General features: G+C 55.4%; 1 protein-coding gene across 1 annotated transcript in view; it reads right to left on the reverse strand.

Annotated features, from left to right (window-relative positions):
• Window positions 1-23,351, reverse strand: part of ACSF3 (acyl-CoA synthetase family member 3) — a 53,520-nt gene that overhangs the window by 6,342 nt on the left and 23,827 nt on the right. Inside the window, exon 7 of the mRNA XM_027466651.3 lies at window positions 16,456-16,582. Coding sequence (XP_027322452.3) covers window positions 16,456-16,582 — 127 coding nt within the window. The remainder of the gene's footprint in view (window positions 1-16,455; window positions 16,583-23,351) is intronic.

Raw genomic sequence — 23,351 nt, forward strand, 5'->3', positions numbered from 1 at the left:
GGCTCTGCGGGGCTGCAGCTTGCTGCTTCTCACCCCGCAGCCTCCAGGCGTGTGTGGGTACCTCCTCCTGGGCTGGTAGGGGACACCGGAGGGGACGGGGCAGCGTTTCTGAGCGCAGGATGGAGCTCTCCTGCCATGAGATGACACCGCCTTCCAAACCACCTTTCTGCTGACCCCGCTTTCCAGCTGGCTGTGCCTGTGGCTCCCAGCACGGGGACACGAGGGGTGCATGGATGTGGTTGATAAAACACCGGGCTCAACACCTGCGTGGTCCTGCTCCTGAGCCACCCGTCACCTCTGCGCCCATGCAGCTGAACTGCTCCCAAATCCTCTCCTTTCCCCCCAGCCCTGCACAGGGATCACCCCGAGTAGCACCCAAACATCCCCGTACCCAGAACCACCCCCCAGCAGGGATGCAGCAGCAGCCAGATACACAGGGAAGGAGCTTTTGGGTGATGAGAAGGCTGCAGCCTGTGACACCGCCACGTCTCCACCTCTGCTCCCCCGGGACACCTCCACCAGGCCCCTTCCACCCAACAAAGCAGCAGCAGGAGCCTCTGTGCGCCGCACAGCGCCAGCGCCCGGGCACAGCTGATGCTGGCGAGGCCACAGGATTATTGTTTCCCTGACAGCAGCCGTCACTGCTACCTTTGGATGCGTTTCAAGACGCTCAGCGGGCATCTGTTCCGCGAGATGTTAAAGGCTGTGCCGAGCTGCATGCTGAGGAGGCTCCTGCACCAGTTGAGTCGTGGTGGGTGCCGTGGCGGGGCGGTCAGAGGGTGCTGTGTGTCACAGGCTGCAGGGCTGGGAGCCACCAGGAGGGACGTGCCCGCTGGCACGCTCAGGAGCCAGCTGTGGACATCCCCCCCAGCCCACAGCCTGCGCTGTGACCACCTCGCACCAGCACGGCTCAGCCCCTGGGGGCCACGATCCGGCACAAACCACGCCACTGGTGCTGAGAGGCCTTTCCCAGACTGCCTTTGTCTTAAAAATGAGGCTTTTGGGTAAAGCATTTCTATTTATAGGGAAGGGCTGGCTACAGAGAGTCACTTGGAAATGTTCCTGCTCTTCAGATGCGTGCCTTGCCCAGGCAAACTCTCCGAAGCTGCAATGAGGACCCTATTTCCCAACCCCAGCCCCAGAGATTTCTGCAGCGTTCCTTCAAGTTGCAAAATCCTTGTTGCAAAGACCAAAGAGCCCTTGTGGCCCTGCCAGCACCATCCCTACAGCCTTCGGTCTGTGCACCTCCTCCTCCTCAGAGCAGAGAGGTCTCAGTGGCTGACCCGGAGCCCGGGCAGCCTCCCCAGACCACGCTGAACAAAAGCTTTTTGCTCCAAGGAGAGGAGCTACAGCAGCAAACGCTCCCCAGAGTTTCTGTGCTAACACCTTGGCACGCCGGTCAGCTTGTTCCTGGCAAACACCGCACCGCTTCTACATCAAAGGTGTCCAGAACAAACATTTGAACTAACTATTGACCAGGAGACCGCTCGGAGCAATGAAACACTTAGCGACCTGGAGGAGTTCTGAGAGCAGGAATGCACAGAAAAAAAAAAAAATGAGAGCCTTCAGGTTAACACAGAGGACGGCGATTTTAGCCCATGCTGGATGCAGAGCCAGGACTGTGCTGGGAAAAAAAATGATGCTGAGGCACAGGCACTGGAGAACCGTGGTGGCATTGCCCTCGTAAGGGGTCAGGCTCCGGAGAGGAGAGGTGCTTGGCAGATCTCAGCCCTGGGGACAGGAGAGTGAGCCACCAGGGCTGTAGTCACCAAGGTGAGGAGGGTCTGTGACGCCCCTGCCCCTCCTGCTCGCCGTGCCGTGGCGCTTTGCAGATCAAGGGCAGCCCTCTGTAACCCATCAGGAAACAGCAAAAGGTTTTGAAAGGGAATTTATTTTCCCGAGGAACCAGAAGTGGGTTATTTCAGCCTCCTGCCACGGGGAGCCGCAGAGCCTTGATCAGCTGCCACCGAGCGTCCCCCTGCGTGGGGCGCAGCCCTCGCCCCGAGCAAATTGTGCTCCACGGGCCTCCTCCTCCCACCCCACGGTACCTGCTAAGTGATTTGCTCCTGGTGGAAGGTGCCTGCTGACCCAGCAGGTTGGAGCTGCTTGTTTAACAGTTTCCTGGCTGCCGGAGTGGCTCCTCCAGCTTTCAGAAGTGGCTGCACGCAGACGGCAGCGTGGAGAGCCCGGGAGGAAAGCAACGCCTGCAGGACCCCGGGGGTGCAGGGGGGGCTGGCAGGCTCTTCCCTGCCAGCAGGAGAGCAGGGTTTGAGCACTTTCTAATATTAATTAGACCTTTTCCTGTTAAGGAACCATGGCAGGTTTTGCAAATTAGCCTCGCCTTGCTGACACTTGGTGAAGAGCCCGGGCTGGTGCTCCTCGGAGAGCCAGGCTGGAGCGCGGGGACTTCCCAAAGCCACTTTCCATGAGCCACAGACCTGCAGGGACACAGAAGGGACGGGGACAGCCCCCACACAGTGCCCCTGGATGGGGTGGGATTGGGACACCCCGCTGCTCGGGGCGAGGAGTTTGCTGGGCTGGTGGCAGGGCTGCTCCTGCCCGAGGGCTGCCCGCACAGCCGGGCTCACCCACACCCGCTCTTCAAGGAGCCTTTCAGCCTTTTTTTTCCAAACCGAGGGAGGAATCCCCTGCCTCTCCTGCACGGCAACTCCTGATCCTGAGAGAGGAAGGGCAGAAGGAGGCACTCTGCCCCCTGCATTCCCCTGCACAGCCCCGTGCCACAGGGACGGGCAGGGGCCCGGCTGCAGCCCCTTGGGAAGCTTGTGTCGAGGCAGGCAGAATAAGCAGTCTTTGCCCTTCTCTGGTGCCTTTCAGCCAAGGCTAATTAGGCAGAAACAGCACAGCTGGCAGGACAGCGGCGGGATGGGGGGAGCAGCCCTGCTCCTGCACTGCTCAGGGTTGTGCATCGGCTCTGCTCTGCCTCGGAGTATCTCCCGCGTGCCTCTCCCTCCCCAGAATGGCTGTCGATGCTCCTGGTGCATCCCAGGCCAAGGCAGAGCTCACTCTCTGGCAGCCATACATCAGTGCTTAACCCGAGGATTTATTTTCCAGGCAGCGAAGAGCCCGAGCTCTAATCCTGACACCCTCATCGGTTTGGAGAGCAGAGCAAAACCTGTGGGCTCACATCCCCTTGGCCTGAGCCGTGCTTTGCAGGCAGGCAGCACGGAGCTCTGCCCCAGGGCAGGACTTTGAGGTCCATGCGTTCCTCATGGACAAGCATTTCTTTTCTCAGGTTTCAGGTTTCCCTGCTCTTCCCAGGGCAGCTCAGCGTCTCCCAAATTCACACAAAATGTTTATGTAGGTAAGGAAGCTGCAGAGCACGCAGTGACACCCCCCAGCCTTTGTGCCGTGCGCCAAGGAGAGGCAGGAGGGATCCTTCCAGCCCTGCCGGCACGAGCAGCCTGCACAGCTCCAGCCCCAAATGCTCCGAGAAATGGTGGCTTCCCTCTGCTGCAGGCTTCCCGTGGTTGGGAGAAGCCGTGGGAGGAGATACGGGGTGGACAAACACGTAGGAGAGTGCTGAAGGACATCTCTAGGCATTAGACAACCCGTCCTCCCTGCAGCGAAGTGCCCACCTTGAGGGACGGGGGGGAGGCTGCACGAGGACACAAACCCTTCCCTCCCCTGCACACAGTGAAAACTGCATCAATAGATCCCCCATCTGCTCACATACATCACACACTTCACTCCAGTTTATTAGCTGGAATAAATCATAAATATTTCATTATACATCAACGACGCTCGACTCCGGGAAGGCGCAATCCATCACCTCGACACTCCTTGCGACCTGCCGCCATGCAATAAGCTTTCCAGTCTATTAAACAAGATTGATACAGTGTGCTGGGATGGACTAGGGGAATTTATTTATGGAGCGCTGGGAGAGGGAGGGCACCGAGAGCCTGGTGCCGCACGGACAAGCAGGAACCGCTGCCATTAGCCGCTTGGACCTGGGAAAGGGTGGGGAGCCGAAAATCTCCCCCCTAAAATCTCTACTCAGCACCACCACGTCATCAGCATGGTGAGAAGGGCAGTTCCTGCTTTTCTGTGGTGGTGCATGGGTTTTTCAGTGTTACAAGGGCTGTGTGTGCCCAGAAATACTTCCTGTAGTGCCAGGGTTTTGCTGCTCTGTGTGGCCTCTGGCTCCTTTTAATGCCACCCCTTCTCCTTTACTTCTATGTGAAAATGAGATGTTTTCATCTCATTTTCAGAGAGATGAAGGCAGAGAGATGAGGCAGAGCAAAGAGCAACCAGGAGCAAGCCCCTCTTGGCCTCAAATACAACCCGAACACAACCAAACCTTCCCTTCCCTACGTGCTGCTGCTGTTTCCGTGCCGGAGCTCACGGAAAGCCCAGCACCAGCCCTGCAGAAACCTTCCCTGATACACACCTTGCGTGCAGCTTCAGGTCAGCCCCCACTTTGGGGACTTCTGGGGACTCAATCCGATCTACCTGGTGGAGATCTCCCCTCTCTGAGCCTCACCTGCCCTGGGGAGCAGCAGCAGCAGCCGTGCCCACGAGGCCGTGGCAGAGGCTGACGGATGCTCGGCACGGCGCTGCCTCGACGCGCGGCGAATCCCCGGCCCCTCGGCGGCACGCCACGCTGCTGGGATTGATCGGAGGCAGCCTTCCTCCTGAGGGGGATTGACACAGCCTCGGCAACGATGATGTATGCGCACGTATCTATTTAATGAAATGCTAAATGATAGGCTAAATAACGGAGGCAACTTGAGCGTGATTTATTGCGGGGGAATGGATAACGTTTGTCACTGCTGACAGCCATCTTGGCTAGGAGCAGGCTGCTCCCGAGGTCATGAGCGCAAATTGTAGCTAATTAACAGCAATTAGCACTCCTGAAATTCTGGATTTTGGCCCGGTTTGGCTGCTGAGCAGCAGTGCGTGTCCTGTCTCACGCAGGTATCGGCCCTGGGCGCAGAGGGCTCTCCGCAGACAGCCCTTACACCCGCTGGGCCAGCAGGCATGGACAGAGCCCTGCGGCACCCTGCCCTTCCAAATGTGGAGCAGAACTGCCAAAAGATCAGCAACTGCAGCTATAGAGGCCCCAGAGAAGAACTGGAGGATCGAGATAAAGCACCCCAAAAGCCAAGGAAAGTGACGCCAAACCACCAAAGCCAACCACAACCAACACCCACCCCTACTCTCACCGTTGTTTCCTTAGCTCCTTGGACACTCTCTTGAGCTATAAGAGGCCTCCAAAAGTTCCTGTTCAGCCTGATCCTGTGTGCGAAGCTCAAATCTCTCACTTCTGCTTTTTGCACACATTTTCCACCCTGCGCGGAGCTGCCGAGTTCCCGGGGAGCGGCTCGCCGCAGCTGCGGGTGGCTGTGCGGAGCTGGCCGGGCCCATTTATCCTCACCCTTTTGCTTCAGCTGGTGAAACGCCTTCCCCGTGACCAAAAATAAATGAGCTGCCTCTGCACGAGGACTTGGCGTGCTCCAAGGCACCGCTTTTGCCTCAGTGTACCGAGGGCAGCGCTGGGTTTGTGCCGCCGTCATTAATAAAGCATCAAATCAGCCGGGAGGGCACGGGAGGAAGACAGAGATGAAGAGGGAGAGTTTGAAACTTCTTTAAAAAATGAATGCATTTTAACAAAGCACCAATTATTCATGAGGAAGCCGTCTCCCCTCCCCAGCACCTCCCAGGGCTCCTGTTTGCCTGGGTGCTGCCTTGGCGAGGCACGAAGCCGCTGCACCGGGAGCAGGTTTCCGCAGGGAGCAGTGCCGGCACCGCGCTCCTCCGACCACAAACCCTGGGGGTGGCACAAAATCTGCAGTCAGGAGCAGCGTCTCTGCTGGCACCGGCAGCCCTGACAGCCTCAGCGTGCTGGCTGGCAGCAGCCCTACCTATTTACCATCCTTCTCGCCGCCAAAAACCTCCGGCAGACCCGCAGAGCGGAAGAAAGGAGGGCAGAGCAGCAGCTGCAGCCCGGAGATACGTTTCTGTGGTTGAGAGCAGGAGAAGCAGCTTTCAGGAGCTGGCTGCTCCACTGCAGGTCCTGACCGTAGGTACACGGTGTTGGGGAGCCCCAGCACTGGTGCTTTGGACACCTCCTTCATGGATCTCCTTGCAAAACCCATCCCAAAGCCTCCTCCAGGTCCAGAGCAATTCCTGAAGCTCTGCTTCACCCCCCTGAAGGCTTCACCCTCTGCTCGGAGGAGCTGCCCCGAGGGGTCTGGATGGAGACTCCTTTTCCAGAGGTGGCTTTCACACTCCCCAAGCTCAGCCCAGCACCAGGAGGATCTGGCCGGGTGATGGTGGGAGCCCTGGCGCAAGGGGCAGACATCCAAGGTTGTCCTTAAACCCAGAGTACGATGCAGGCTGCTCACAGCCTCCCCCCGAAGCAATATCTGAGAGTAAGAGGTGGCTGTCACGCTTTGCAGGCCACTGTCCGCCGAGGCAGAGCGAGATTTCGATGCTGCTACAGCTTTGTACCTGCATGAAATCTGGAGGTAATTTAATGGCTCACAAGAAAGGAAATAAATCTATTAGAACGGAATCGCTGTTTGTTTACGTATCTTGCCATGAACATCACCACGAGCAGCAGCAGCAGCAGGTGGATGTGCAAGCACCATTTATTTACATAATAAAATTGCCAAGTAGATTTGTAGCTCAGGGGCATCCTTGCCTCTCCGTGCACGCGCCTACCTCCCATTAGCACTAATGGCAGCCGCTGTGTGCTCAGCAAGCCGAGCACAGACCCTCCGACTGCCCTACCGGCTTGTTCGAAGAGATGTAAGGCTGCAGACGCCTCGATGTGTGGGCTCCTCTCCCCCTGACTCTGCCAGGTGATGGGAATTGTGCCGCAGCTCGGAGCTGCTTCGCACTCCTCCCCATCTGCGAGAGCTGGCAGGGCCGCTGCCGAGCTGCATGTCCCGGGAGAGGAGAGGTTAAGCAAGCGCTTCCCCGCTCTCAAAACTTCTGCAGAGAGCCCTGGAGCATCCAGCGCTGGGGAAAAAAAAAAAAGAAAACCAGAAAAAAAAAAAAGAAAAAAAACCCCTGGAATGAATTCCTGTCATGCTCTGCACAGGGAAGTTTGTTTGTATTCCACACGCAGCAGAGCTGAGCCTGCTGTCAGAGCCACGCTGGGAGAAAGGGCAAAACCCTGCCGAGATGAAAGAATGCGAAGCACTGGTACAGCCTCCCCTGGCATTTACACCTGGAAAAAAAAAATCACTCAAGGGCATCTCACAAAGAGCTGTGCTAATAAGGCACCGCTCGCTGACGTGCTGGGTGGCTGTGCAGCACGAACGGAGCTGTAGCGGTGCAGGGAACACCGGCAGCATCTCCGGGTACCTGGGAGGTAAAAGCTGCAGATAAGACAAATTTGATTTCCAACCAGAAATCCTGAGCCGTGCTCTCCCCCACGCTGCTCCCAGCCAGGGGCAGGGGGAGTCGGGGACCTGCTGTCGGACCGACAAGGAGCGCAGCTACTCCTTGTCTTGGCTGATAAATCAGCGATACCTTCACCTCTTGGCTGGGTTTTTAAAGGCTTCCTGAGCTTAATGCATCTCCCCGGCAGCAGGGCGAGAAGCCAGGATGATGCTCAGTGACCCTGTCAGGGTACCCTCGTACATCTCAGCTCCTTCGCCGTCCTGAAGCCCATTCACTGCCAGTTACCCCTTGTGCCGTGCCCTACAGCCCCAACCCAACTGCAGGTAGCGTGCCTTGTGCCGTCGTGCAGATCTGCCTCTGCTCACCTGGGGACTTTCCTCCTGGAGCACCTGATTGATTAGAGCACCCTGCTTGGCACAGGAGAGAAAGAAAGACAAAGGAGAAGAAAGGAAGACAATATTTGCAGGCAGGGGTGGACTGACCCGCGGTGTCACCGAGTCCTGTGGCACCACGCCTCCACAGGATTCACCCCACGGGTGCTTTTTCTGGTAACTCTATTTTGAAAGAGCAGATGTTCCGAGGAGAAAAAAAGCACAGGAAAGATGCAGGTCGATTTTTATCCACTTTGAGTGAAAATCGGCTCTAAGCCCAGCTGTGGGAGTGCGCCAAGGGAGTTGTGGTGGACATACAAGGGGGACTCCGGGTTGTGCACCCAAGTGTGAAGCCTCGGGCTGTGCACTGAGAAGTCGAGGCTGTAGGAGGGTTGCTGAAGGCTCTCACCAAAAATGCTCCTCACACCCACGCTGACCACAGTGGGCAGGGGATGGGCGCAGCACACGCATGCACCATCCTTCTTTGTGCCCTGCAGTGCTCACCCGCTCCCAGCACCACCTCGTGTTTGCTGACGGACTCAGGGGACCCTTGGTAAACTTGCCAGGCTCATCTGAAGCTGGCAGCTCTCTAAAACCCACAGATGAATAGACCCAGCAGCTTCAGCTTCAGCTGCAGACACGCTAATGGAGCTTGGAAAGCATCACCCACTGCGCCTCCTCCAAATTCAAAACCCTCTCCCCCCCCCATTGAGATGGGCACCCCGGCGGCTCCAAATGGCCAGCGGGCTTTGGCCGGGGAACACAAAGGCCCATCTCCAGACTGTTGTTTTGGGGCCTCGGGGACTGCTGCATATGGTCCCCTTTCCAGCCTTGGGCTGGCATCCGACCTCGTTACCCGACATATGCCAGCAGACAAAGTCCTGGGCACCAGCTTTCGGCAGGGAGAGGAGAGCACCGAAAGGATTAGCAGGAAAGCCAGAGCTCAGCGGGGTCTGGTGGCCTTCTGAGGCCCATCTGCCCCTTCTCATTTCGGGGCCTTCCATGTCTGACTGCCTCAAATAAGGGGAACAGTTTTGGGAGGGTTTTGGGGCTGGGACCAGGATGGGTGCACACAAACACGGTGCTGCCTTAGCTCCTGAGCGCACGGGAGCCCCAACACACCGATGGGCCTCACCAAGACACCCACGATGGTCCCAGTTTTGGGTGGTGGGACATTTCTGGTGCTTGGACCTACTGAAGGGACTTGTCCACACTGCCCAGCTCCATCAGCTGGTCCCCAAAGACCTCACTGCTTGTTCTCTCCACCCCACTGTGGCTCTCGCACCGCCAGCACCAGACCGCGGCTGCACACCCTGCTCGGAGGGCACCACATCTCTGGGACAGAAATTAGCAGATAAAACAGCCAAACCTCTGAACGCTCCCGCAAGCCAGACAGCCAAGACTTTGTAGGTTCACTCGTCATTAGCAGGAACTCATGGGTGACTGATATGACACAAGTAGGCTGGGCGGAGGGAGAGCCCCCCCGCTGCTTACAGCCAGAATTACTGCAGATGGGTTTGCCCAGAGGACAAGCCAGAAAAGAAAATGGGTAAGTAAAAATGAAAAACGTTTTTTTTTTTTTTTTTTTCTTTCGCATTAGCATTTAAATATTTATAGAAATCCCTGCAGACAACAAGATGAAAAAGAAAACTCAAAGAGTAATAAATAAGTAAGTGCTCCAAGGTGTGGCAGCCCCGCTGAACGCGGCTGCCACTCAGCTGGTGGAACTTTGAAGAGCACGGCAGCCATGCGTGCATGGCTAAAAATAATAATTGTAATAATAAAAACCTTAGACCAAACCCCTTTGCTTTGGCTTCTGCCCTCTGCAGAACAGCTGAGGGATCAATTACACCTCAGCCAAAGACAGTGCTACCTCTTCTTTTCAGCGCGGTGACCCGTCCCAGTCTCTCGTGAGACGAATTATTAAATAAAGCGGAGATAACGATGGGAGGATGTTGACTAAGAGAGGCAGCGGTGGGATACGGGGAAGGATATCTGCCTTAAATTGTTTGCTTAACTATCCTGGAGCCCATACTTTTGCTTACAGCGTAAGACCATTAGTCGTAAGTAAATATGCTCTCAGTCGTCTCGAGCGAAACCCACAGGGATGACTTGTGGAAAGGAAAGAGCCTGGAGCGATCACGTCCTAGGATGCTCTGTCCCGGCTAACAGAGCGGGTGCAGAGCAGCAGGAGCCAGAGATGCTCTAAGAAAAGATGCTCAGCCCTTCTTCAAGCATTACGGCCAGCCTGGAGTACAAACACCGACAAAAACCGTCACCATTTAGCAGAACCTGGGCTTGGGTCATGCTGAAAATGTTCTGTAAATCCACCCCCTCGGTCAGCTCTGCAGACAGCCCGGCAGCGTTCACCCTTTGTGCTGAAGGACTTCCCAAAGCCCTGTGGTCACGGCTCGCTGTGACAGTGCAGACACAACAAACCCTCCTCTCCCTGCGCCCGGTGCCCGAACCACGAGCACGGATCCAGTGAAAATCCCTGGGGCCCCGTTCCAGCCACGCTCGAGACGAGAGGGGTTTTGACACCGCCTGTAATAGGACCACGTCCCGACCTCTGCTTGGGGATCTCGCTCAGATGCTTTGACGCTGACCTTTCCCTACGGGGTTTTTAATTCGCCCCGGAGGAGACACGCTATTTATCCAGCAGTAAGTAGCCACTCCAACAAAAGCTTTGCCAGTGATCCAGGAGGGGCTGCCAAGTACCACGAGGAAGATGATGGTTCAGCCCATTTCTTCCCCACATCCTGAGCTCTCTCCTGCAGTCCTCTTGCTGTTCCTGCTGTTCCCACGGACTTTCAGCTGGGGTGCAATCGCTCCGTGCCACTGGAAATCGGACTCGGTGCACTGGAGGTTCTCGAAAAAGCGCATGGTTGGCATCCACGGTGTTTGATAAAACCAGAGCAGGGCTTTGTAGGAGAGTAAACAAATTCTGTGCCAAAAGCTGCTCCCATTTACAGCTACAAAAACCCAAAGTCACTCCAAGCTGCTGAAAACATCGGTCTTGCAAGCAGTCACGGAATTACACGGGCTGCATTTCACTGTGTTCGAACGATGCTTTGACTTCCAACCATCAGACAAAACTGACAACGTTGTCTCCTTATTGCTCGAGATGAAGGAATAAACATCTTTATGCTTTTACTTATAGAAACATCTTTTAAATGAGGACTGGGTGGATGCGATCCCACCTCGCTGCTGGCCTGACTTCACTGGGCAGCACGAGGCTATCCCGTGGGTGCCTGCAGCCTCTGGCCCCATCCCGTGCAGACCCAGGGGGATATCCTAAATCAGCGCAGAGAGATGTGTTTGGGGTAGGTTTGGGATTTTTTTTTGGGTGTCCTTTCATGTCCCTTCATTTGTGGGTCCATCACTGAAAAGAGGAGACGGAGCCTCGCACGCCTGACTCACGGGCTTAAACTACAGCACGGCTTAAAAAGAAGCTCCTTAAACCCAGCCTGAGAGGGAGCCAGAGCTTCATCCGATGGGCTCACCCAACTGATAAGTCACATCATCTGCAGCACATTATAATTAAGGCCTCGTTTTTTTTAAAAATAGAATTTGCATTAACTGAATTTATGACTAGGAGAGACACTGCAAACAAACAGAAAACCTGCAGATTAGGATGCTAATGAGATGCGTTTCTATTTATAACCTGCCTTGATCAGGCTAAAGTATTTCTGTTTCAGGTGGCAGTGCTACTCCCACAAATGTAAGCAATTCCCTTGGCAGGGAAACACCTGCTTGTCTCTGGAGACAGGCAAGTGCCAGGTACAAAAGTCGGTGCCAGAGGGATGGGGTGGGAGCTGCTGGCTGCAGCCTGAGGGCAGGAATGGGTCTGGCCATCAGCTGCCCAAGGGGTTTCCTAAAAACACCAAATTTCTTTGGGTGTTCCCCTCTGCCCCTGGGGAGCTCAGCCTGAAGGCAGACACCAGCAGGTCCCTGCAGCCAGCCCGAGAGCCGCTGGGCTTCTTCACCTGCTTTGAGGGCTTTTTTTTTTTTTTTTCCCTAGATCTCCCTCTTTCGCTGCAGAAATCCAGAAGGAATAAAGATATAGAAATAAAGGTCTACCCTGCTCTTCAGCCTTCAACAGTGCCATGTGGGAAGTCTTTGGGGCAGTAGGAATTCTGGTTAATGTGAGCCCAGAGGTTTCGTGACCTGCACAAGGGGATCTAGCCCAAATTCGGTGATAAAACAGCACTCAGCAATGGGAAAAACAGCCACAAAGTTGTTTTTTTTTTTTTTAAAATGCGGCTTAAAGAAAGAAACTTAAAAGATATGAGTCATCATTTCGAAGTGTGCATCAAACAAGTTAAATAACTCTTACTTTCTTAACGACATATTAATCAAAGTGCATTGATTCCTGAATCAGATGCTGCGACCAACAAGCTTTCTATCTTCTCCATCCTGATGCATGCATTAAGAGAGTTTTACTCTGACAGATACAATATAGCAATCAATAAAATCTTATTATATGGGGCTGAGACACATGGATTTGTTGCAGGATTTATGCACTGCTTTCAAGCCTGGTGCTATTTCATGTCTCAGCCTTAACCTGTAATTGAAAATAAATCTCCCTGAATACACCAGATTCTAATTTTCTGGATGTATGGGCAAACGTGAATGGAAGCTGGCCTTCCCTGGGGGAGCAGGCTGCTCTCTGATCCTCTTGTTCCCCGCTGAGCACAGCACCGTGCTGCCAGATTCCTCTGCAGGCAATGCTCGGGCACATCCCTCAGGCTCCTAAATCCTCCATCCCCTTGCTCACGGCTACAAGCAGCTCGTTGCCTCCTGGGCAGGAAAAACTCAAAACCTGCCAGCTCCAGAGCCTGGCAATATGATGGGACAGAAGGACAAAGATTGGGGATTGGGATGACCGCGGTGCTGGGAGCTGGTGTTTGTCTGCTGCCGTCCTCCAGCTCCCGGGGTGTGCCCGGTGATGCCTCAAGGGCACACAGGTTTGCTCTGAGATCTCCTCCTGCCTCGCAGGACAGCTGCAAAGGGGTCTCAGCACAGCAGACAGACGGCTGCAGGCGTTTCTCCTCCGGGTCTGCCTCACCCTGGGTGCTGCGGAGATGCACGACAGCAGGTGGATGCCCAGCAGTCTCCCTGGAAATGGCCGGAGGGGACTTTGATCCAAGCAGCTCTGTCGACAGCGTTAATACAATAAAAATAATCAAATTCACTCGGATGGAAATGAGAGCCACGGAGAGAGAGGCAGACGACGGTGCGAACCCAAGGAAATAAAGGGGAAGGGAGCAACGGTAAATCAGCGATGCCACACCAGGAGCTCGGGTGCTTCTCAGAAGAGCTGAGATCTTGAATTCATCAAAAGGTCACGGCAGCATCATGCTGCTTTTCTTCCTGTAACACACACACACACACATATTTGGTCCTCCTCCAACTGCAGGCACGGAGTAGGCACATTTGCAAAGGGATCTGCACAGGCTCCCTGCTCGAGGCGCACGTGGCGTTTTCCTCTGGTCCCCAGGGGAGGAAACAGGTCTGCAGTTGTTGCTCCGAGCTCCTCGTCTCTCCCAAATTTCCCCAGAAGCAGAGCAGGGTGTGAGTGCTGGTGGCCAGAGCCTGCCCCGTTCATTTTTCCTCCTGTCACAGGGGCAATGGCCATCCCCAGTGCTCAACCTGATGTCGCTTCCTTTGGTAAGACATTTTTGTGGGAGAAAAAGAGGTTTTAATAAAAGAGCTGTCAATCGAAAAGGAAAATGACTGCTGCCATGCAAGCGTTGGGTCTTTTTTTTATTTTGGTTCATATATTTTCTGAAACAACACTCGATGGCTTGATTTACAGGAACTGCAACCAGAAACAGAACTGGCCTGAGGAAGGTACCGGGAAATAGATGGTGTGCAGCCAGAGAGGACTTAAAAATGAAAGATCCCTTTGTGAGCCTGAAACTGCAGAAAGCAGCCTGGAAAATGACCTGATGGAACACTTCAGGTGGTTCGCAAGTTTTGAGCATGACCTGTCACTGCGGGAGCACGCCTGGAAGGGGAGGAAGAGGCGATGGGGGAGGCAGGGAACGAGCTCTGGTGACAAATTCTTGGCTCTGTGTGTGTGCAAGCTCTGAGTGGAGGTGCCCAGGTGGAGCCCCAGGGTGCTGACCCTCAGGACAAGCAGTAATACGTGCCCCACGTGTGGCCCTGGACCTTCCCAGATGCTGGGCACCCTGCCCTCGTGCCCCGTCCCCGCGCGGTGCCACAGCAGCCAGCAGCCTTTCTGGTGGCACAGACACCACGAGGCGCAACACGAGCAGTGCTCGTGGTTCCCTTGCGGTAATTACTCTTCGTTTGCTGACCCGCTGCTTTTTCGGAGTGCCATTAGCAATCAGCAGAGTGCTGAATTCCAGCTGGGGAGTTACCCACGCTGCCTCCAAGTTCGCTCTCTCCAAATCTGGTTCCTGGTGCTGAGCGCGCACCTCTCTGTCCTTGGGGAGCGCAGGGGACCTGCACCCTGCCAGCTTGGTCTCCTCTCCAAAATTAACCACCTGAAGGCTGCCAGCAGGGCTGGGGGCAGGCAGGGCGAGCTGGCGGGTCTCTCTCAGCACCACCAGCCTTTTTTTCTTGGAATAAAACAGCCCTGATGGCCTGGCAGTGAGGAAAGATGGAGCAAGCAGTCAGGAGAGGGGGGAAAAAAAAAGAAAGAAAGGAAAAGAGGGGGAATAGGGTGGGGAAGAGGATGAAGAGGCTGTCCTCCTCCCGAGGCTGCTACCAGGGGTACCAGAAGCTGCCTGCACGGGGGCTGCTGCCTGTGGTGTGTCCTCAGCACCCTCCGACCCAGCCCCAGCCCCAGGCGGGTGCCTCCGCTCCCCTCTTTATCCCCAGCCCTGCGTCTCCGCTCGGCGAGCGAAAGGGTTAAGTTTAATTTATACTGATTTCTATTTAATATCATTCTCTCCCCGTAGGAGCCGGCAGCTGTGAGCTGATTGTACTCTCTCATTATGCAGTCTGTATCACTAATGGCCTGTGACAAAGGCATGCCATCTTCCAGGCCTTACCCCCGAGAGCCAATTAAACACACATACTCCCTTCCTGTTTGCAGCGCATTACAATGAAATTAAACTGAATTTCAAAATCATTTTCTCCTAAAGACATCTCTTTGCAATAATTAATGCATGCTATTCCTTTGCAGCTGAAATATTCATCAGGAGCCTTGACTACAAAAATTTTTAGAGCTGATTGCCCCACACCCGGCGCTGTCTGCCCCTGCTCCGGCACCAAACGTGGCCCTGGCACGGGATCGGGACCTGCGGTGACACCCCCGGCAGGGCAGCCCCGTGTCTGGTTCAGAGCAGCCGTGACAATAAATCACAGCGTTGTCACAAATCGTCAATAAATACGATTACAGAGCGGGCATCAGAAATCCACCCCGGTGCCTGGATGGCACCGCTAACGCGGGGTAAAAGGGGAATGGGAATGTCAGGGCTGCTTGTCCGTGAGGGCTAGGAGGACAGCAGGCATCCCACCCTCCTGCACGGCCAAGATTAGGGGACGGTTGGGCTCAGCACCACCAGACAAACGCGTTGAGGGCGTTTATCCCAGCCTCCAAACCGCTCGTGGCCGGTGGCAGAGGTGGCAGGAAGAAGGGTGGCCAGAGATACGAACCGACCGCTCAAACGCTGGGACCAGAGCCTGCAGAGCCATCTCAGGGCACCGCCGTGCTCGCTGTGGGCACAGGGATAATTTATAATTTAATCCGACTCGCAGAGCTGTCCCGGGGGACGGGAACCTCTGCCCGAGGAGGCCAAGCTCTAGCGCTGCGTGCGGCGCGCTGCGCGCAGAGAGGGAGGCGTAGATCGAAGCACATCACTTATTCATGGTCTGTCACGTCTGTTCCGCTCGGGAAAAGCCTTCAGCACAGTATCCTCCTGAATTTGTTATCCCACATTACGGACAGGATCAGCCTCAAGAGTTCCCCTTCGAGGCTTTGCCACCCCAGCCGGGGATGCTGCAGGTAGGGCAGCCGGGGCTACACCCGCTGCCAGCAGAGCTTAAGCATAACAGGATGTTTTTTTTTTCTGTTTGCAAACATTAGATAAAATCTAGCAAGGTGTGCCACAATATATATCATTGCTATCTGGATATTATCTTCTGGTGAAATCTGGTGAAATTTGATCTGAAGGAATCGAACACCAGAGGTGTTCCCGTCCCTGGAAACGTTAAATGTCTCAAAACCAGTCCTTATTCCCAGTCCAAAGGGCAAATCCCAGGAACACCCAGGAAAATGAATAAATAAATAGATAGATAAATAAATTAATTAATTAATTACCTTTGCAATTCAGAAACATACCACGTAAAATAAAATGAGCCCCAGATTCAAAACAGAAGGTCTCTATTTGGAAGACGCAAACCTTTCACTCTGAAAAATGTCAGAAGGCGACATCCTGGCAGTTCTGACACCTTCCCAAACTGTTCCCCCGTTGGGGACACTCACCGTGATTCTCGTCCAAAAAAGCTCATTTAAACTGAGCCACACCATGACCTGGTGTCAGGTGCTGAGGCCGCAGGGCTCAAGCCCCCAGGAAGCGTGGTGCCGCTGCGCTGCGTTTCCAGCAGCAGCCCCGAACATCCCCCATTCCTTGGCTGAATAATTAGGGCCAGTGCACATGAAGAAGCGAGGTGAACCCAGATCCCGTTCTCCAGACCCAGCACAGAAAACCTGCCCTGGTCCGGGCAGAGCACACAGTACCTGTTTTGAACCAGCCGTCGGGCGTGAAAGCATCTTTTGTTTCCCGGGGTCTGTTCCAGTACTCGCGGAACACCGAGGGCCCCCGGACGAGCAGCTCCCCTTCTTGGCCTTCAAAACCTGGAGTCACCTGCAACAAAGCAGGAGGGAATGTGAGGGAATTCCGCCAGGGAAATCAACCCGTGTGGCAGCCCTAAAAATCCCCCATCCCTGCTCGCTGCCCTGGAGCCCAGCGTGGTGCAAGGAGAGGGATCAGCAGGGGATCAGCAGCACGCAGCGTGGTTTGCAACCTCCAGGCTCCCTGTTTGGGGCACGCACCCCATTGGGAGCCCTGTGGCCATCTCAGTGGCAAGACCGTCCCTTCCCGTGGCAATTAGGATGAGAGAAAGCCACAGAGGTTTCATCCTGAAAGGCTCCCACGTCCCAGACAAGGACACGTCCCGTCCCCGTCCCCGTCCCCCCTCCAGGCGTGTACCCCCAGCCGTGACAGCAGCAAGCAAAGGGTTAGTGGCCGGCTCAGCCTTGGGAGTAGCAGCCACAGGGGACGTGGCCACCAGCTGCAGCACTTGGCCCTTGCAGCAACCTGTGGCCGGGCTGGCAGCGGGGACAACCCCTGCCCTCCCCGGGGGAGGCAGCACAAATAGATCCCCTGCTGCAGAAACGGGCTGCGGCGTGGCGAGGGGAGGGCAAACCCAGGCAGAGCTCCAAAGCGAAGCCAAAACTGAGCTTCCCAGGGAGCTGCTTCACCAGCCGGGGGGGGGTTGGCCTCCCCAGCTCTTCTAAAAATACGAAATGGGCTACTACAGGCTCAAAGTCACGGCTTTCCCGCAGCAGCTGGGAGATCGGGTGCTGACGGTGGCAGCACGAGCGCCTCGTGCCCCTCGCGGCTCAGCACCGTGCTCCTGCAGGCAGGAGGAGGCAGCAGGACGAGGCGCAGCTTCTGCTGTGTTGATAGAAACCTTCGCTTCCCCAAACTGTCAATCTGACACTATTTATTTATTTTTTTTCCCGAGGAGGTGGCAGGAAACACCATCTGATTTGTTCTCCGGGACGCGCGGCATCTTTCGGGCGCACTGCGAGGCGGCGGCTCTGGTGACGGCTCAGCACCCCGCAAACCTGCACGGGGAGGTTTTCTATGGCAACAGGACCGAATCTCCTGCTGTTATGGAAACTGGAGAACCACGGGGAGGTCGCAGACCTGCCTGACATGGCACGGTGTTCCTCCCTCCTGCACGTATGCTGCTCTGCAGTTCCCAGGCTGGGAGACGAGGCTTTAGCCGCGCCGGGTGTCGCAGCGCCCGTGGGACCGTGTTAAGCTCAGGTCCTTTGCGGGGAAGATGTGCAGAACCCTTCTGTGAGAGGAGGTCACTGCCAGAGCTGCTGCAGCCCCTCGTGGGGCAGGCACCTAGCGGCAGCTCCCGGCCACTCTGTGCTGGGGCTGCTGCAGCACCAAGGTTCCTCTGGGACCCCGGAGTGAGCGGTGCCAAAAACGCGGCCACGAGGGAAAGCAGTAACAGCAGTGCTGGAACGCCAAGCGGAACCACGGAGCAGGGCAGGCTTTGTATCTCCGCAGTCTTTGATGGGAACAAAGCTTTCCTAACGGAAAATGCTCAGAAAGCTGCTTTTAAGGCACCGTTTGTGCTTTAAGTCACGTCGTCCTGATGTGCTGTCTTGGAGGACGCGGTGACACGGGGCTTTCTGCACCAACAGCCCAGGCACTCCGCAGAGCTGCCACTTCCTTAAATGCCAGGAGCCGGACCAAGCCCCCAGAGTCCTCGCTGGGTTTTATTTCCACCACCTAGGAGATGCTGCGGGATAAAAAGCCCGTTACTGCTGTCGAGGGGAGCTCAGCTGAACCACGGCAAGCTGCGGATGGTGCCGGATCGGGGCGCCCCAGGGGACCTTGGAGAGGGAGCCTGAAGACCAGACGATGCACGGGCACAGAATCACTTGGGGTCTGGAGAGCCCAGGGCCAAACCTTGGCACCTGCATCGGCAAAGGGGCACGAGGCACAAAGCCTGTGCCCAGGGGGCTTGCAGGAGCCGCAGTGGATGGGGCACGCCAGCAGTTTTGCCACGTGGCCCTCCTTTTCCTGCTGGCCTGGCCGTGGCACCACAAACCAAGCAGCTTCCCTGAGCAATACCATGAGCCCGGTGCCACCAGTTTCAGCTTTTCCCCTTTGGGAAGCACACCTGGGAAGCACTCCCCAGGCCAATCCCACCCTATGCACCCTCCAGCAAGCCCCACTGCACCCCACTCGCTGCGCCCCAGCTGGAGAGGACACACTAAAATCCTCCTCACACCGCAGGCACTTTAATCACCAGTGTGAGCTCCAGCACCGGTCCCTGGAGCCCTCAGCCTGCCTCCGGCTCCCCAGAAAGGGCTGGGAAGGGGGGCAGCAGAGGTAAGCACCCGCGAGGACCTGCCGACAGCTGCCTTGGATTCCTCCACATGCCCTGCCAGATTTGATGTGAGCAGGGATGTGAACATGGCCATGCCGAGTGCCTCCGTGCCCCCAAGGCAGGGCACGGCACCACCACTGCCCCGGGGACCAATCCTGCACGGCTTTTACCTGCGCGCCGCCGCTTCTGCTGTGAATCAAACCTTGAACGAGCTCCAAATTCCCTGTCAGATCGACTCGAATTTTGGCAGAGGCTCAACCCACGTCTTATCTAGAGCAGAGCTCCTTGGCAGCAGGCACCTCCCTGTTGTGTAATTTAATGATGTTATGGCTGGCTTGCAAACAGTAAAACAGAAAGGCCGTGACGTTATCTTAATAGGATTTTGCTCGCTGAACTCCGAATGTCACTGGCATTGCTCCCCGGCGTAGCGGAGAGGACACGAACCGCCCCGGTGCCAGCAGCCTGGCTTGCCTGAAAACAGCATGGGTAAAAATTCAGGGTTCGAGGCATTTTTCTGCTACAGCCTCTCGCCTCTGACCCCTGCTAGGACCACGGGTACGCCCCCAGCCCGCTGGATGCATGGCAGGGAAGCGGGCGTTTCGGCGGCAGCGGCGTGGCTAGCTGCTTTGTTTCCTTTCTCCTCCAAATCTCAGCGGTCCCCGTTGTTGATACACTGCAACCGCGTCGCAAGCAGCTGCTGAAAGCATCAGCTTGCTAATTGCACTGATATCCTGATCTCCGAGTGCCACATCGCAATGCACGTTTCGACTGCTTCCATGCATTCGAGCAACTTTAACAGGGAGCCCCCCCCGTGCCCCCAGCAGGCTGCTGCTGCTCCAGAGCTTTCCGCTGCAAAATGCACCCGGCGAGCTGAGCTGGGCCAGCCGGCGTGCCGGATAAGATTACATTTTCCACGCAGGAAAATAAAAAGGTTGTAATAAACCCTTTGAAGGGATAAATCCGGGCGATTATAAACTGCAGGTTTTCGCCGCTTCCATTTTACCTCTTCATTAGCAGGAAGTGAGGGTGGCTGGTAAAGAGCTGGGAATCCCCACTTGGCAAGCAGCCCTGCGATTTGTTCAAAGTGGCCATTTGTTTTCTTGTGGTCTCTGATCTGTGCTGTGCCCCTCTCCTCCGGGAGCTGCAGGAGAGGAGTTTCTAATGGACGGTAATGGAATTAGTAGCTTTTATGGAGGCGGCCGTACGGCAGCACGGCTTTCGCTGGGAAGGAGGGGAGGCACGGCGGATGCCTGAGCAGAAACATGTGGGAGACAAAGCGAAAGTTGAAAGGCAGGTCTGTGAGGAGAGGTAATAACTTTTTATTAGGCTGATAGAGCGGGGAGGAAGACAGACACGCTTGTAGGGAAAAAGAAAAACCAAAACCAAAAACCCTTCTTCAGGCTGGAAACAGCAGCAGGATGCCACCGGCCGGAGTCTGGAGGAAACGGCCAACTTCCACCAGACCTCTCCTTCCCTCCAGCCCCAAAATAATTACCTAAGCCTCTTCCCTGGGTGAGCACGGGAGGCTCAGGGCTGCAGATGAGAGCACCTTCTCTTTGGGGTGCCCACCAGGGATGGCACAGCCCTCGCCGAGGGGAAGCGCAGGGCTGGGGGTGACAGGAGGGCAGCGCACGGGGACCCTTTGTGCCCTGAGGGTCTTGCATCATTTTCCTTTCATTCCTCCCTGCTTTTCCTTCTATCCTTGGGTTTCCACTCTGTGTTTCACCCCTCCTACCCAGCCAGAGCCTGGTTTTCCTTCACAGGCCTCTTCCTCCACCAGCAGAGCTGCCAGAGCAGGAGAGAAGAGCCCAGCGCGCACGGGCTGGGCACCGTCACTGACACAAGGAGGAAAAGCAAAATCATGGACATTTGGGGGGAAAAATTGCTTTTGCAACGCTGCCTCCTCTGCCACAGCCGGTACCGTGCTCCTCGGCTTGGAAATACTTGGCGCTTTCCCCACCTTATAAATAAGTGATTACTGTAATCAAAATAATTAAGCAACCCAGCCTTTTAAGTGACTAATAGAAGACAATAATTTCTACGTGCCAGGTTTATGGAAGTGATGGAGCCCTTTCAGCACTTCTCACAGAGCAGGAACTTTTTTTAAAGCAAACAAGCAAACAAAAACCACACCAAAGCATGGAAAATAGGGGAACAAATCCCAGAGGAGCAGCAGGAGATGGTCTCACCCGGGGGCACGCTTGGCACCAACCGCTCCCGTTTTTGTGGCCACTTCTGCCTGCTCAGCTCGATGCTGGCAGCCTGGGGAGCGATGCCTGTCCACAAGCCATAGCTTCACCAACCCACATCCTATTTTTTCCCTGTCTTTCGCCACGCTCAGCCAAATCAACCGCAGCGCTCGTGCACGGCTGGGGAAGGCGGAGGATGGATGCCGTGCCATGTCTCGCCGCCTCCGAAGCCAGCAGCAGCATTTCCAGATGTTCTCTGTCCCTCCAAAGACCCCTCACTCGCTCCCTGGGGATTTTGGTGGCCCTGGTGACACAGCAGAGCCTTGCCACAGCTCAGCCCCCATAAACCAAATCAACCAGGGGAGCTCCTGCTGGGCCCCTGCTTCTCCAGCACAGGGGCTGGTGCTGTGCCAGTCCGGGCCTCTGGGACCAGGGAAGTGAGGACGTGTTTACCTGCCTCCCAAAAGGAGGCTGGAGACCAATAATCTGCTCGACACCCCCTTTTAATCGCTGTCTCCCTGGGTCACATTTGTATGGATGTCCTCGAGGTGCGAGGCTTGCCAGCGCACTACCAAATTACCAGGCAATCTGATCTCTCATGCACATTCATAATTAAAAATTCCCTGCTAAGTTGCATGTTTTTGTAAAAGCATTATCTTTCCTGTGAGCTCTGTGTCCTGCAGCATCCTGCAGAAGGCAAGCAGGAGGCAATTTAGACACAGAACAATTTTCCTCCTGCTGGAAAAAGGCAGATTTCTGCTCCTCAGGGACACGGCGCAGCGCAAGAAAAATAAAAGCAAAAAACAAAAACCCCAAGCCCAGACTGTAATCTACAAGGCCACATTGCACATCTGTTTTTGTAATGTTAACTTTTATAAAAGGGCTGGGAATAACACAATCAATTTACTTTTCATTTTGGAAGGTTATAAATTTAAAAGCAAGGCTGGTGCACGGCGGAGCTGGAACGCTGAAAGTTATTCTCAAAAAACCCAACCCTCTACTTACAGCAAATGCTGCTCCACTGAAAACGAAAAGTAACTGTATATATTTTGGGGCAACACTGATTTTTAAAAGTTACCACACTGATTAAGTCCAGATGATTCCAAAAGAACCACGGAAAGCAACCCAAGTTTGGGAGAGGTCAGTCCTCCCTGCCGTTGCTCCACGGACCCCAGACTTCTTGCTCTATATTCACACCATAAATTAGCAGCGTAAAGCCATTCCAGAAATGCCAACAGCTCTCCACTCTGCTGCTCTCAGCCCTCTTGTTTGCAGGCCCCAGAAGATAATAAACGAGGCGAGATGTCAGCACATCTCCCCACTCTCTCGGCTCTGTTCATTAGAGGCAGGCTCCCGACGTGCACTCGCAGCGCCCGCTCTGATTCCGGGCTCGGGGGCAGGCAGGGTACCAGGCAGGGATTCAATTAGTGTCCCCCCTCTGCTTCGTTTCTCATAAACCTCACTCAAAAGTCGAGGTCAGCGAGGCTGTGACGTGCTCGGACTGCAGACGGCCGTGCTGTCCAGCAGCCTCTAATTGCTTCCTGGAGCTAAGCAGCCCCGAGGCAGCCGCTGCCTCTCCTCCTCGGCTGGAAGCTCTCTGGGGCACGGACTGCCCCTTCTGCTGGGCTTCTTCAGCATCTCCCCCACCTCGTCCTTCAGCAGACGTCCCCGAGATGTGCTACACCAGCCACAGCATCTGCAACCTGATGGAGAAATACAGCACGGGACGAGGCAGGAGCACAGCTCCTGAGCACGTGGCTGAGCCCACAGAGCAGAGGGATTCGGGGGTGAGGCTGCAAAAAGGGAGCAGAAACAGGCAAGGGGCTGCACGGGCAGAGCTGCTTCCATCCCACGTCTCACAGCAGGGGAACAGGAGCTCCCCAGCTTCCCAGGCTGGCCCAGTGGCAGACGGCTCTGATACAGACAGAGAGAGAAGGGCTGAAGGCCAAAAACAGCCGCGATGGGAACAGAGAGGAAGCCAGCCCTCATCCTTCGTGCTGGGACAAGCAGGGGGCCAGCCTGGTGGAGGGGACCAAGGAGACATCCCAAGGCAGTGGGAAGCCAGGGAGAAGTCCTTCTCCCCCTGCAAAGGGGGAACAAACGCATAAAATGGTAATAAAGAGATTAATGGACAGCTTGAGGGTGCTGGGACCAAGGTTAGCCCAAAGGAAGCGCTCGTGGAAGGAGGGTTGTTCTTGACAGATGGACTCAATTTGAATGCACGAGGAAACAGCCTCCTGGGATGGAAGCTGCTCCTGTGATAAGAGGCTTTCAGCTGAGAAACGCAGGGACGTGGTGCTAGCGTCAT

The sequence above is a fragment of the Anas platyrhynchos genome, chromosome 12 (genome assembly GCF_047663525.1).
Source record: "Anas platyrhynchos isolate ZD024472 breed Pekin duck chromosome 12, IASCAAS_PekinDuck_T2T, whole genome shotgun sequence".
NCBI classification, from domain to species: Eukaryota; Metazoa; Chordata; class Aves; order Anseriformes; family Anatidae; genus Anas; species Anas platyrhynchos.